Here is a 15119-nt window from a genome sequence, read left to right as displayed (position 1 = left end):
TAGGACGGGAGTGGATTAGGAAAATGAATATGGACTGGCATTTCCTACAAACAATAACGAGTGAGAACTCGGTGAAGATAGTCGGCCCAGACTCTGGAACGGATGATGGTAAGCCCAACTCAGGTGCAAAAGACAAAGTTTCAGCACAGAATTCCACTGAGCAACAACAACATAGTTTAACTGTGGATTCTGAGTCTGGCAAGTCTACTGATGTGCCCATTTCTGAGGGACACCGGGCTCGAACTCAACTCCATTTCAAACTACAACAGCAATTAGAACAAATGCTTCGCCGTTGTGAGCAAGAGTTGAATGCAACGAAAGAGTTCTTTGATATAGAGTTGGAGAATCTGGAAAGACAACAGAAGCAGCTGATGGAGAAAATGGAGCAGGAGCACACAAAACGTCTGATGTCAGAGGAGTTAACGGTCAGCCAACTCCTGCATATGCTGAAGGACAGGACTCTGAAATGGGAAAAACTTGAACACGAACTTCAATATTCAAACGAAAGGGGTTCGGAGCTCTCAAAGGTTATTGGAAGAGCTGAGGTGGCAACACAGACTGAGATGACTGCAACAGAGCAGCCCTTGGATGCCAAAAGTACGCTGACTCACGTCAACGTAGAACAACAGACCGCTGAAACAGCTGCTCCGGTAGAGGGATTGAATAGTCCGATCAATCAATCTCCAAAAGAAGTTGAAGTAGTAAAATCTCAAATGAGGTCATTAGTAAACGACTTGCTGAAAGCCCAGAAAAAGCTGGATGAAGAGGTACGCATGAAGAAGTCTCTTCAGGAAAGATGTCTGGACTTGGAACAAAAGCTGGCTAACGCCCAGCTGGGTATGGAGGAAATAGAAGACCCTCTCGCTGGCCTAGATCAGGACGACACCGAATATTACTATGTCCTGTCCTGCCCAACTTGTAACTTCGACTCCCACCATACAGAAATCATGGAGGAGCACCGAAAGTCTACGGAACATCGGGAGAAGGTGGCTCTACTACGGAAAAAGGAGGGAGAGAAGGAGGAACTGCGCATGCAGCTGGCAGCTGACAGTGGAGCCCAGAGAGTCTCCAAGAAGCAGAAAAGGAAAAGTCGAAACAGAAGATGACCCATCTGAACCATTATTACCTCTACCAGATCACACACGTGGTCCCTCCGAACGGAGCCAATTCAGTTCGGAAGTTCAAACTGTTAAATCCATGGAAGGACTATTGAATGAGTCACTCCAGCAACGTGAACCGACTCCACCACAGAGATTGAATCTGTGAACTGTTTTCCGCAGAGACTGAATCTGTGATCTGTTTTGACATGAAGTTATCTATGTATCTATGTTATTCTGTTATGTAAACCTGAAGTTATATATGTATATATGTTATTACGTTATGTTAAATGGGGAGATGACTGTAAAGCTAGGAAGGGAGGAATGTTGTGTATGTAATATGTGTGCTACTTTGAACCTATGGACAGGACTGCACTACTTGTTGGGCGTAGTGATACGCAGTACCACTCCTGGCCATAGGGGTATAAATAGTACTGTGGGTACTGATCTCCCCTCAGTTCCCGCCTGTGGGCATGAAGTAAAGACCTATGTATAGTCCCTACCTCCAACCAGTAAAGACCTGTTTGAGTTATACGTTTAAGTCTTTGTGTTAATTGTTCAATACAATACACATACTTAACAGAATCCTTCGCTGCTCAGGTCAGAGTTAAATCCGCAGTCAGAGCCCGATGGTGTACTCAGGCCCCGATCTGCATATATAAAGAAGGAACACACCGGCTTCAGGCCTTTGCTGCCTGCTCAGAAGAGCAGGTTAAAATTGAAAACAGTAGGATCCAGATGGGACATTAACAGCCCACCCGCCTGGTTTCTGCCAGATGGGTACATAAGAGCATAAGGACTAGATGCAGGAATAGGCCATTTGGCCCCTCGAGCCTGCTCCGCCATTCAATAAGATCTTGGGCTCAAAGCCACTTCCCTGCCCACTCCCCATAACCCTTCACTCCCTTATCTTGTAAAATTCTGTCTATCTCCACCTTAAATGTATTTAATGGCCCAGCCTCCACAGCTCTCTGGGGCAGAGAATTCCACAGATTTATGATCCTCAGAGAAGAAACTCCTCCTCATCTCAGTTCTAAAAGGGTGATACTTTATTCTGAAACTATGCGCCCGAGTTCTACTAGATTTCCCCACGAGGGGAAACATCCTCTTTGCATCTACCTTGTCGAGCCCCCTCAGTATCTTATATGTTTCAATAAGATCACCTCTTATTCTTCTAAATTCCAATGAGTATAGGCCCAACCTGCTCAACCTTTCTTCATAAGTCAACCCCCTCATCTCAGGAATCAACCATGTGAATCGTCTCTGAACTGCCTCCAATGCAAGTATATCCTTCCTTAAATAAGGAGACCAAAACTGTGCGCAGTACTCAAGATGTGGTCTCACCAATACCCTGTACAGTTGTAGCAGGACTTCCCTGCTTTTATACTCTAACCCCCTTGCAATAAAGGCCAACATTTTATTTGCCTTTTTGGTTACTTGCTGTACCTGCATGCTAACTTTTTGTGTTTCATGCACAAGGTCCCTCTCACTCCATTTAAATAATAATTTGCTTTCTTATTTTTCCTGCCAAAGTGGATAACCTCGCACTTTCCCACATTATACTCCATCTGCCAAATGTTTGCCCACTCACTTAGCCTGTCTATATCCCTTTGCAGATTCTTTGAGTCCTCTGCACAACTTGCTTTCCCACCCATCTTTGTATCATCCACAAACTTGGCTACATTACACTCGGTCCCTTCATCCAAGTCATTAATGTAGATTGTAAATAGTTGAGGCCACAGCACCGATCCCTGTGGCACACCACTAGTTACCATTTGCCAACTGGAAAATGACCCATTTATCCCGACTCTTTGCTTTCTGTTAGTTAGCCAATTCTCTATCCATGCTAATATATTACCCCAACTCTGTGAGATCTTATCTTATGCAGTAACCTCTTATATGGCACCTTATCGAATGCCTTCTGGAAATCCAAATACACCACATCTACTGGCTCACCCTTATCCACCCTGCTCGTTACATCCTCAAAGAACTCCAGAAAATTTGTTAAGCATGATTTCCCTTTCATAAAACCATGCTGACTCTGCTTGACTGCATTATGATTTTCCAAATGCCCTGCTACTGCTTCCTTAATGAAGGACTCCAGCATTTTCCCAACAACAGGGTAGTGTTAAAATCGATCACTCTATTTGAGTATAAAAAATTTAAAGGTATATTGCTATCACAATGGAATTATACTTCATTCAGTGTGTAGTCCAAGCATATGGCCTGCCCAAGACAGTCACATTGCTGCATATGAAAATAGACAGGACCTGACTATGGAATTATATCGTCACTTTTGTACCACTGAAAAACAGAAGCAATATAACTGCATCCTAAATGGAAAACAGAGTTAAAAATTACATCATAAAAAATTTCAAACAAGGCAAAAATATATCATGAGAAAAATAGCAGACCAAGACCACAGTGTTTGGATCAGATCAAAACTTATCTAAAGGCTAAGAAAAATTATTTTTAAACTGCGCAAGGAATCTAAAAGCAGTGAGGAATGGGATTCATACAGAAAAATTAACAGGGGCAATGAAATAAAATATTAGAAAAGATAAGGTTCCCGAAAATCTGTAACTGTTCTGTTGTATTCGTGCCGTAACTTCAGCGTAAGTGGGAGCCACTTGGGGGTCAAGGCAGGGATGGAAGCCTGAACCCCCTGGAAGATCTTTTTTTTTGGGGGGGGGTGGGCACCACAAGGGGTCCTTCCAGGGGATGTTTCTCTCAGGAGATTTCATGTGTTTGTTTGGTTTCATAATAGTTTAAATGTAACTGGCCTGTTGGAAAGAACAGGATTGATTGATCAAAAGGCTTTCTCTCATTGTGTAACTTTTGATGTTCTTATTACTGTTTTGTATTTGGCCTTTCAAAGACTGGAAAATAAAATAGAAATTGATTGACACAGTTTGTGAAGTGATCGATACCAATATAATTTTACAATTTCTAAGAATATTTTGGAATTTTAGACAATAATATCTTATACACATAATATTCTACAATGTTCATCTTAACATTTTATCTGTTAGTTATTTTAGTTAATTACTGATTTTTTTTCGTATTTTTGCATGCAGAATACGGAAATTACCCAAAGCCTTGAAGGAATGGCAAGCTTTCAATGACTTGAAAAAGAAGATTGATGATTTCAGCGAAACTTGTCCATTGCTTCAAATGATGGCAAACAAAGTGAGTAGATGTTTAATCCTTGATTTAAAAAAATAAAGAAATGGTGCTCCAGTCTTCAAAAGTGCTATGATTATTGTCCATCAATCTCATGCAGACAGTTGGGATGATTTCCATATATATAGTTGAGCTGTTCGATAAGTGGGAGGACTCCACTACCCACATTTACAACACATTACAGGAAGTTTGTCACATTTACAGAACACCCTGGAGAGAGTGATAGTCCAGGAGATTTGTGCAGTAATAAGGTGCCAGCAGGAGGTAGTAAGGATATTGGTGGCTTCCGGAGTGGCAGCTACCATTGCTTCAGTAGCTGCCTTCAGGGTCAGCCTGAACACCACACTTCCACAGGGCTTCTAAGACCTGAGTGGGACCACACGGTCTGTAATGACATTGATCAGTAGCACCTCTGAGCCTGTGCCCAGCACCTGCGCACTGGAAGGCGTGGTTGAAAATGTCGCTGTTTCTCCAGCGTGGCAATGAGCCTACTTCCTTAAGGCCCTCTCCAATGCCTGCACATGAGGGAGTTTCAAAATTATCCTGACCTCCATTGCCTTAGACTAGACTTAGAGGCCCGAGGTGTCTCTCATCTCAGGAAGGCACCTGCCATAAGAACATAAGAAATAGGAGCAGGAGTAGGCTATTCAGCCTCTCGAGCCTGCTCCGCCATTCAATAAGATCATGGCTGATCTGATCTTGGCCTCAACTCCACTTTCCTGCCTGTTTCCCATAACCCTTGTCTCCCCTGTAGCTCAAATATCTGTCTATCTCAGCCTTGAATATATTCACTGTCTCAGCCTCCACAGCTCTCTGGGGTAGAGAATTCCAAAGATTCACGACCCTCTGAGAGAAGAAATTCCTCCTCATCTCTGTCTTAAATGGGCGACCCCTTATCCTGAAACTATGCCCCCTAGTTTTAGATTCCCCCACGAGGGGAAACATCCTCTCAGCATCTACCCTGTCAAGCCCCCTCAGAATCTTATATGTTTCAATAAGATCTTCTCTCATTCTTCTAAACTCCAATGAGTATAGGCCCAACCTGTTCAACCTTTCCTCATAAAACAACCCTTTCATCTCCAGAATCAACCTAGTGAACCTTCGCTGAACACCCTCCAATGCAAGTATATCCCTCCTTAAATAAGGTGACCAAAACTGTATGCAGTACTCCAGGTGTGGTCTCACCAGCGCCCTGTACAGTTGCAGCAAGACTTCCCTACTTTTATACTCCATCCCCCTAGCAATAACGGCCAACATTCCATTTGCCTTCTGCCTTGTAGTGGATCCATCCCAGCCACCGTCTCACTCTGGTAACACTTCATAGAAGTAGTAGTCTAGGAGCTCGAGCAAATAAGTTAGCTGGAAACATGGTGTTAAGAAGTAGTTGTCGTAGGGTGAATGTATTTTCTGATAACTTTGGGTAAACAATGTTATGAAAAATAAACATGGCTTGACCATGTGTTCATTTCTGTGTATGCTTGCAACATTTGGGAGAACAGAGATGGCAAGGGACCTTTGGACTACTGTCTTAGAAAAGAAATTGGCAGAAGTCTTTGACAGTGAGAGACTGTGGCAGGGGAGAGCAGGCAAGTCTAAAGTGTCTTTATTTGGTATGTCAACCTTTATTCATCACGAGCTCTGAGATACAAATTGTGCTCTCCTTTCTCTAACTGCAAGAAATAAGAAGAGTGACATCCTTGACAGCTGTTTTGACAATGTGCCTGACATGGTGAATAGTGCAGATGTGTGCAAGATGTGAGGTGTGGGGAAATGGGGGTTGAAATAGTGTAGGAAAGTAGGAGGTGCAGAGTGTGTGAATAGAAGGAGAAAGAGGTGGAATGTGATGCAGTGATTGCAGGAGGCATAAAACAAAGTGGGGGAGGGGAGTGTTGTGAGTAGTGGGGCTGCAGATGGTGCAGGTGTGAGGAGAGAGTAATTAAGATGAGGTTTGGATTCTTATCTTGACAACTCTGCTGTGGTCATTGTAATGTTATCTTATATCTTAGTATTACGAGGCTTACGGGTAGATATCGTTGAGTACTCTTTATTAGGTCTTGAGTCAGTGCCAGCTCGTGCAGTACTGCTGCATGGCCAAGATGGCTTCCTATTTATACGACTGCCGTCAAGCAGCTGTCTTTACTACAGCTACCATAAAGCAGCTGTCTTTACTACAGCTACAGTTATCTGTACATCTTTCCCCCTCAACGATGACATAAACAGTAAACACCATAACATAACATAACACATAGAACCCATATTAACAACATATAAAAACAGTCAGTGTAACTACTATTAATTACTATTAACAACATGTAAAAACTGTCAGTGTAACTATACCTTGCAATAACTGCCGGTACATATAAACACTACCCACACCCAGAAGTCCATTAGCTGTTTACAGTCTTTCCCTTGTGTACAGGTCGAGTCTAACGACAGGCTTTCTGGTGCGCTGTGACCTGCGTAGCTGAGCGGGTATTTGCTGGGCCAACCCAGTTGTGTCCATTAAGTTCATGTCTGTACCACACGGATCCCTTGTCTCATTGTCACCCCTGTGTACTTCATCACTTTGTGGCATTGCCCTCGTCTCCTCGTCACTCTGTCGGATTTCCATCATCAGCTCATCCTCTCTGTCCTCCTGCGGCTGATAGGTCTCGGTGGTTTTCAGTAGGTGCCTCCTGTTTCTGCGATACACATTGCCATTTTCTGTCATGACACTGTATGACCTGGGGGCGACCTGTTGTAGAATGGTGGCTCTTTGATTCCATGACCCAGGCCCTTCAATGCGAACTACATCCTTCTCCTGTAGAGGCACTAGTGCAGTGGCTGTGCGGTCATGGAGCGTTTTTTGTTTCCGCTGAAGTTTCCGGGCCTTGTCTGCCCATACCTCATCTCTGTGATCAGGTGTGACATGCCTGGGAAGTCGAGTACGGATTTTGCGACCCAGTAAGAGCTCAGCTGGAGACTTGCCACTTTCCAGCGGGGCCGCCCTGTACGACATCATGGCCAGATATGGGTCAGTGTTGCTGTGTGCTGCTTTCTTCAATAGTCTTTTCACAATCTGTACCCCCTTCTCCGCTTTTCCATTGGCTTGAGGGTAGAGCAGGCTGGAGGTTACATGCTTAAACTCATACTCTGTAGCAAACGATTGAAACTCATGACTGGCATAGGGAGAGCCATTATCAGAGACCAGAGTTAGAGGGATGCCCTGCCTGGAAAAGATTGACTTCAGGTGAGTTATCACAGCTCTTGACGTGGTGCTGGGTAGGAGAGCAATCTCAGGATAATTAGAGTAATAATCAATAACTAACAAATAGTCTTTTCCTTCGTAGTGAAAAATATCAGTTCCTACCTTTTCCCATGGTTGCGATGGGAGCTCTGTGGTAATGAGGGGCTCTTTTGTTTGCTTGTAGTGATACTCCTGACATGTAGCACACTCACTGATCATCTGGTCAATATCAGAGTTCATGTTTGGCCAGTAGAGTGCCTCACATGCTCTCCTTTTTGACTTTTCCACACCCAGGTGCCCTTCATATATCCTGTGAAGCATTTCTCGTCGCATAGAGATGGGCACTACAATCCTATCACACTTAAGCAGTAGTCCATTGACCACAGAAAGCTCAGACTGAATATGATGATATTGTTTACATGACCCCTTCTTCCAACCCACTTGAAGATTTCTCATCACTTTCCTCAGAACAGGGTCCTTTGATGTCTCTGTGGCTATCTTTGATAGTTGTTCCTGTGAGGCAGGCAATGCTGCATAGACCATATCCACATGAAGGGCCACATCCTCTTCTGTTTCACTGTTTTGTGTGGCACAAGGCGCAGCCCTGGATAGTGTATCTGCTATGAACATTTGTGTCCCTGACATATATGTGAGCTCAAAATCATAACATTGTAGTCTCATCATTAGGCGCTGTATCCGTGATGACATGTCACACAGATTCTTTTTTGTGATCCCTAGCAGTGGCTTCTGGTCAGTTTCTAGGATAACCTTGGGAAGTCCATAGATGTAGGTATGAAACTTTTCACACCCAAATGCCAAGCCCAGGCACTCCTTCTCTATTTGTGCATACCGGCACTCTGTAGCCGTCGTGGAGCGTGATGCATATGCCACTGGTCGGCATTCTCCTTCATCTTCCTGTAGAAGGACAGCCCCTAATCCATCCTTAGAGGCATCTGTGGACACTTTTGTCCTCTTTTCAGGGCAGAAGAACTTCAGTAGGGGTTCACTTGCTAGAATGTGTAGCAGCCCCTTCCATTCATTCTCATGTTCATGTCCCCATTGGAACTCTGTCTCTTGGTGCAGCAGTTTTCTCAAGTGAGCGGTTTTCACTGCCAGATTTGGAATGAATTTCCTTAGGTAATTAACCATGCCAAGGGCCTGCTGAACCCCTTTCTTGTCCTTTGGTTCTTCCATGTCATGTATGGCCTTTACCTTTGACTTGTCTGGTTGAATCCCTTCTGCAGAAATCTTGTCCCCGAGGAATGTGATTTCATTGACGCTGAACTGACATTTGTCTTTATTTAGTTTGAGTCCATACTGCCGTATCCTCTGAAGTGTTTTTTCCAGTCTGGTGTCGTGCTCTCCCTGAGTGGAGCCCCATACTACCAGATCATCCACGTACACCCGCACACCATCCAGGCCCTCGATGATTTGCTCCATTGCTCTGAGGAAGATTTCTGGGGCGGAGCTAATGCCGAAGGGCAGACGCTGGTAAGAGTATCGACCAAACGGGGTGTTAAAGGTGCACAGCTTAGCACTCTCTTCATCAAGTTTCAGCTGCCAGAATCCATGCAAGGCGTCCATCTTGGAGAAGAATTTTGCTCCTGTCATTTCGCTGACTATTTCCTCTCTCTTAGGGATTTGATAGTGCTCTCTTTTTATATTAGCATTAAGGTCCTTGGGATCCATGCAGACACGCAATTTATCAGTCTTTTTTGAATTGACGCAAACCATGGAATTTACCCAGTCAGTCGGTTCCTCAGTCTTCTTTATGGCACCTAGTCCCTCCATGCGGTCTAGCTCTTTCCGCAGTTTCTCACGGAGGGCCACCGGAACTCTCCTGGGTGCGTGAATCACAGGTTGTGCATCATCTCTCAGTTTGATGGAGTATGTAAAGGGCAGTGCTCGAAACCCTGAAATACATCTGCGTACTTGTGTGTTATAGCATCATGCTTTATATTTGTACTGTCTTGGGGGGCACTCTGCACACAGTTCAGTTCATTAATAGTATAGACTCGTTTTACCAAGCCCAAATCCACACATGCCTTATCCCCCAACAGTGACTCATGTCCTTCAGGCACTATAACAAACGTCAATGGGTGAATGCGATTTTTTACCTTAACATTCAGCCTACACGTTCCTTTTGTTTCAATACTTTGTCCATTGTATGCCTTCAAAGCCATTGTCTTGTTCAGTATTTTTGGTCTCACTTTGAGATTCCATGCATCACTCCAGCTTATGAGGTTTGCCTTAGCACCTGTATCTAGCTTGAAGGGAGCTATGGTGCCATTTACCAGCAAGGGGGCTATCCAAACTTCAGTCTTTAGTCCTACGGAATGTACTTCCTTTTCCATATCTTTACCCTGTTTTAAGTCATTTTGCACCATTCCAACATACAAAGTCTCCGATTCCGTGTCTTCAGTCTCAATAGCATGCACTGTCTTTTTACCTTCAGTTTTCTCTTCCCAAAAACACATTTTAGCAAAGTGATTCCTGCCTTTACATTTTGTGCAGTTCTTCCCATAAGCCGGACATTGTCTTGCCACGTGTCTATTGCCGCACCATCTGCAATCGTATGGCGTCATAGTCCTGAACTCTGTGTGCCCTCTTGTGTCCCTTAGGTTGTCCAGTCCCAGCGCTCTCACGCCCGTTGCTGTAGTTCTCCCATCGAATGTTTGCGTGTGCATGGCTGAGAGTTCACTAGCATGACATATTTTGACTGCAGCGTCCAAAGTTAAGTCATTGTCCCTAAGCATTCTCTCCCTCACCTTCTTGTCAAGTATTCCGAAAACGACCTGATCGCGTATCATCGATTCCTTCAAGTCTCCAAAGTTACATGTTTGTGCTTTTGTTTTCAAGTCCGTCAGAAAAACATCAAAGGATTCTCCTTGCTTTTGCACGCGTGAGCGAAAAACAAATCTCTCAAATGTTTCATTCTTTTTAGGTGTGCGGCATTTATCGAACAAATCTATCACCTTGTCCAGATCATTTTTGTCACCTTCAGCTGCAAACGTAAATGTATTATACAGCTCGATTGCCTGTGAGCCAGCCACTGTTAACAACAAAGCTACCTTACGTGTTCCAGAGCTAGTCGTGGCGTCGATCGCTGTGAGGTAGAGAAGAAAGCGTTGTTTGAATTCGCGCCAATTTTCATCCAGATTTCCTTCAAGTTGCAGGCTAGTCGGTGGTTTTATCCCTTCCGTTGTTGTGGTATGCCCGTATCATGCGTTCTATAAATCCTGGTACCATGTAATGTTATCTTATATCTTAGTATTAAGAGGCTTACGAGTAGATATCGTTGAGTACTCTTTATTAGGTCTTGAGTCAGTGCCAGCTCATGCAGTACTGCCGCATGGCCAAGATGGCTTCCTATTTATACGACTGCCGTCAAGCAGCTGTCTTTACTACAGCTACCGTAAAGCAGCTGTCTTTACTACAGCTACAGTTATCTGTACAGTCATTAAACTTTTTTCAACATTGCAGCCATGTCCTGGGAGCTACACTCCTCGTATTGACCTCTTGAGTCATCTCTTCCCATTGGAACCCAGGAATTGCTAGACAACAAAAACCAAGGTTCATATAGTTTGCCTTCTACCATCCACGATACAATGATAATGTAGTTGTTGATTAATCATAGCAAGCAATCCATATAAATCGGACTACAACAGACCCAGAAAGGACATGGGGAAACCCCCGATGGTGGTGAGTTTTGGGAATTGTAGGTCCAAAGTCACCCTTGTCTTCCCAAGCTTGCTGCACTTACCACATGTCATGTCTCAAATTACACATATACTGCATCCCAAAATGTTATTTTCTGAAAGAGATGGGGGGAATCTTAACCCCCAAAAACAGATAGGTTTGGGTTGGGTGGGATGTTAAAATGTGAAAAATCTCAAACCTGAACCCAACCCACCTTGAACCCCTCCCCTTCCGGTAACCAACCCGCTCCCAGGAGGAAAAATATTTTAATGAGGCTGCTTGCCTCAGATTTCATCACTCTTCCAGCTTTAATGCTGGCCGGCCGGATTTCCCAGGCCTTGGGGAAACCAGGCAGCTAAAGGGAGGCGAGGACTGCTGCATGGAACAGGTAAGTGTTTTTCAGCACTGCTTGTGGACCAGGAGGAGCAGGGGTGCTTCATCCCAGCCCCCCAAGCAAACCTGTTTCTCACTCCATGCGATCGGAACCCCGCCCTGCGATCACCGAACTCCCCCCCCCCCCACCCATGCGATCACCGACCCCTCCTATCTCTGCCCCTGATCCCTCTCTGACCCCTCGCGATCTCTACCCCGAGCAGCAGGAAACCTACATGTTTCTCAGCTGCGGCCTCTTCTGTAAATCAGGCAGGGAACCTGTGTTAAAAAAAATGCACGCTGTGGGGTTAAAGCTCCATGGCATTCAGGGAAAGCCGGTTTCCCAACCAGAACTCCTGCCCCCTTCTTGGAAATCCCACCCCAGTAAAGATCAGAGCCGAGGTATCTGGCGATGGAGGTATTTCCTGGTGGACTTTCTGCCAGGATCTCCCTCCTCTTGTTCACTGCAGGGACCAGGGCATCTAAAGTGGCATCAGAGAACCTGGGTTCCCAATCTACAGCACTTGCAGCCATTATTCTCCCTCAGAAGCATTCCCTCCTGTCTGAAGTCAGAGTTCACACCCTTTTAAGAGGTGCAGACTGCCTTTAAGTGGCGCCAGACACACCCAATTTCCTGCCCCCCCAAACATGTGCGCAACCAATAAACAATGGGAGTAGTGCTGGCTGAATACTTGTTTCACGATGATGAAGTGCCAGCACCAATTTTATGTGGTCCTTGCAACCACGTGAACAGGCACATGCAATGAGTGCCCCACCCCTTGCATTGCCATTGTTGGGCGCAACTGAATTTCTAGACCATGGTTCTTGAATTTGAGATTACTCTGCATTCGTGCATTTAATTGTTTTTCAGATTCCAGTTTCTTGCATCATTCAAACTGAATTGGAAAAGTTCTTAGCTCCATCACCATGATGAGAATAGCTCCAGGGGATTTGGATTTCATCCAGACTTCAATCGTATATATTCCCCAACAAAGCATTATTCATTTATTTGGAACTGGATAAGATCCAGGAAATGTGTTATTCACTTCATTTCTTTACTATTTGTCACTAAATTTGAGTAGCTTGAGGCTCTTTTGCATTAATTGATTGGTTAAGAATCAAGGTTCATAAATCTCTGTCCAGTTTGACATTGTTAATGGCTCTAATCACTGCAATTTACTAAGGTGGCTATATGCAGTTCCCTTCCACTATTTAGTTGGCAGGGTGGCAATTTATTAAACTAAGGCTGTCCAGATTACTTTAAGACCCTCAAGGATTCACCATTATTTAAAAAAAACTATTTTCCTAAGTATTTTTCTCCCTGTTTTTCTAGAATCCCTTGTCATACATGTTATTCCCTGAGCAAGATAGCAACATATAGCTTTGTTGTCCGGCTTTTATGAATGCTTTTCTAAGTTGGACAGCAGGAGGCACACACAATTTCTCTCCATGGTTTTCATTGTGTTCCTCAGTTAAGAGCCCTTTGTGCTTCCACAAATGGGCTGGATAAGGTTAGGAATTCACCTTGGGGATGATAACTTCTGGATCGATGTGTAGTAAAATTGTAAAGTTGCTTATGATTTTCTTCCAAGTAATGTACAAAGAAGAGACGAGCTGTGTCCTTCTCCTAACTATCTCTGTATGCACCAACATAAGTGTACCCTGTGGTGCATCCTTTAGTTTTAAATATGATCTGTACAAACTGATTAGTACAATGCTTGTTAGTGTGGAAGAAGTGATTGAGGAAAAATTACAGGTGACAGCACTGTCTGGGATTAGCCTACAAGCTATATTATTGATATTTAGTGATGTTAGGTCATTAATATAGAGTTATATTTGAATTTCACAGAATTTGTGCTTGAAAAGGCAAAATGTTTATCACATTGCTTCCAAATTGTAATCAAGCTTTTTTCGTGGACTATGGGCTGGATTTTCCTCCACTATCCTGCCTGAAAACAGGTGGGATAATGGCAGATAAAGGGAAAAATTAAGGCAGTAAGGCCAACTGTTGTGTTCCCACCCCAAGCTAAATTTCCTCCGCCCTGCCACCACTGAGACTGCCGCTGGACGCCCCTCCCCTGCCTGCTACATGTAAATGCCAGAGGGAGAGGCAGGCCCTGGCCTTCTGGTCTGTTTCTCTCCCATGCGTCTTGTTACTCCTTACACCCTCTCCCTCTCCTCACACTGCCTGGGATCCTTGGTAGATGGTGGCAGTAGGAACAGGGCAGCAACGATAATTTTTGATCTCCGCAAATGGAGGGAGAGGACATGGTAGAGTTCTTGTCCTTTCCCTCCAATCTGGCCTCCAGGCATTTACCTCAGCCTCTGCCAATGCCTACAAAGCTTCAGGGCTCTTCTGATCCTTTACAGTTATTTGCTGCCTCTTTAGGTGCTACAGCGGCACCCCTGCTGCAGCACCACCTGATGTTCCTCTGTGGCATTAGCAGGCTTCCTCTAGGTGGCGGGAATTCCGCCTGGAGCCAGAACGCTAGCGTGAGAAGGAAAATACAGCCCTGCATTTCTCTCCCCTTCATATTTCAGTGGTTCATTTTTGGTGTTTCCTGCAAAAAGTTAGTGAGAACGCACAAAGGAAAGTACATAAACATTTAAATGGTGCATGTGTATGTGTATTTACTAGGAAATACAAAGCAAATAAGCACTAAGCAGAGAACAATCTCTTTGGATAACTTTGTTCTTTAGTTATCCAATTCCCTTTTAAATGGTGTTGTAGGCACTTGTGATAAAGCATTCCATATTCTAATTAACCTACTTGCTGGTTCTCGCATCTAGTGATAATCCAAACTCTATACCTCTTGGTATTGATTTGTAAATCTGCAGAAATATTGGCCTGGATTTTTACTCTGAGGGGTACTCTCAGAGTACTCCATCATACCGCCTTTGAAATCCACCGCAAGTTCGGGATGTGCTAAATCCCGAACGTGCGGCCTGTCAACGTATGCATTGACAGATGATCTGCACGGCCACCGAAAACCTAATTGCTGGTGCAGAGTTGGGCTATTTGCCCACCAACTGCCCAGCAATTACATGTGGAAATTTTATGGCTGGTGGAAACTGTTAAATCCGTGAATCTTGATGTATGGTGTCCTTCAAGAAATAGACAGAGACTGCAGAGGAACAATCAACAGGTGTTTACTGGATGTGGTTACTCTAAAAACTAACAGTACAGATCCCTACTCAGGGTTATATACAGGTGTGGTCACTGCCGGTACTACAGTATACAAGAGCTGTAAAAAGTAGTTCTCCCCTTAAAGGTACATACACTACAATTCCTCCCCTTTTAGATTAACAGTACCATAACATTCATTTAACAATTAACACTTTTAACATGCAACATTAACTGAAAATAGTCCATTTATAAATTCAGTCTTTGGGGCGGCTTCCTGATCCTTTCTGGATAGCGCCTTTCCTGAGTGTCTCGCTCTTGGTGCGGAGGCGATTCTGGCCCCCTGTCGTCGGTTGGTTCATCAGCTTCCGATGCTACTGTTTCTGGGGTAGATGCTACCTGTATGTCAGGTTCATCA

General features: G+C 44.3%; 1 protein-coding gene across 1 annotated transcript in view; it reads left to right on the top strand.

The window, feature by feature from the left end:
• Nucleotides 1–15119, top strand: part of dnah5l (dynein, axonemal, heavy chain 5 like) — a 450024-nt gene that overhangs the window by 164952 nt on the left and 269953 nt on the right. The window contains exon 32 of the mRNA XM_085987988.1: nucleotides 4175–4286. Coding sequence (XP_085844114.1) covers nucleotides 4175–4286 — 112 coding nt within the window. The remainder of the gene's footprint in view (nucleotides 1–4174; nucleotides 4287–15119) is intronic.

Source organism: Somniosus microcephalus, chromosome 5 (assembly GCF_052327205.1).
Source record: "Somniosus microcephalus isolate GS21.2 chromosome 5, FLI_Smic_1.0, whole genome shotgun sequence".
NCBI lineage: Eukaryota > Metazoa > Chordata > Chondrichthyes > Squaliformes > Somniosidae > Somniosus > Somniosus microcephalus.
This window is presented reverse-complemented; position numbering and strand designations above follow the sequence as displayed.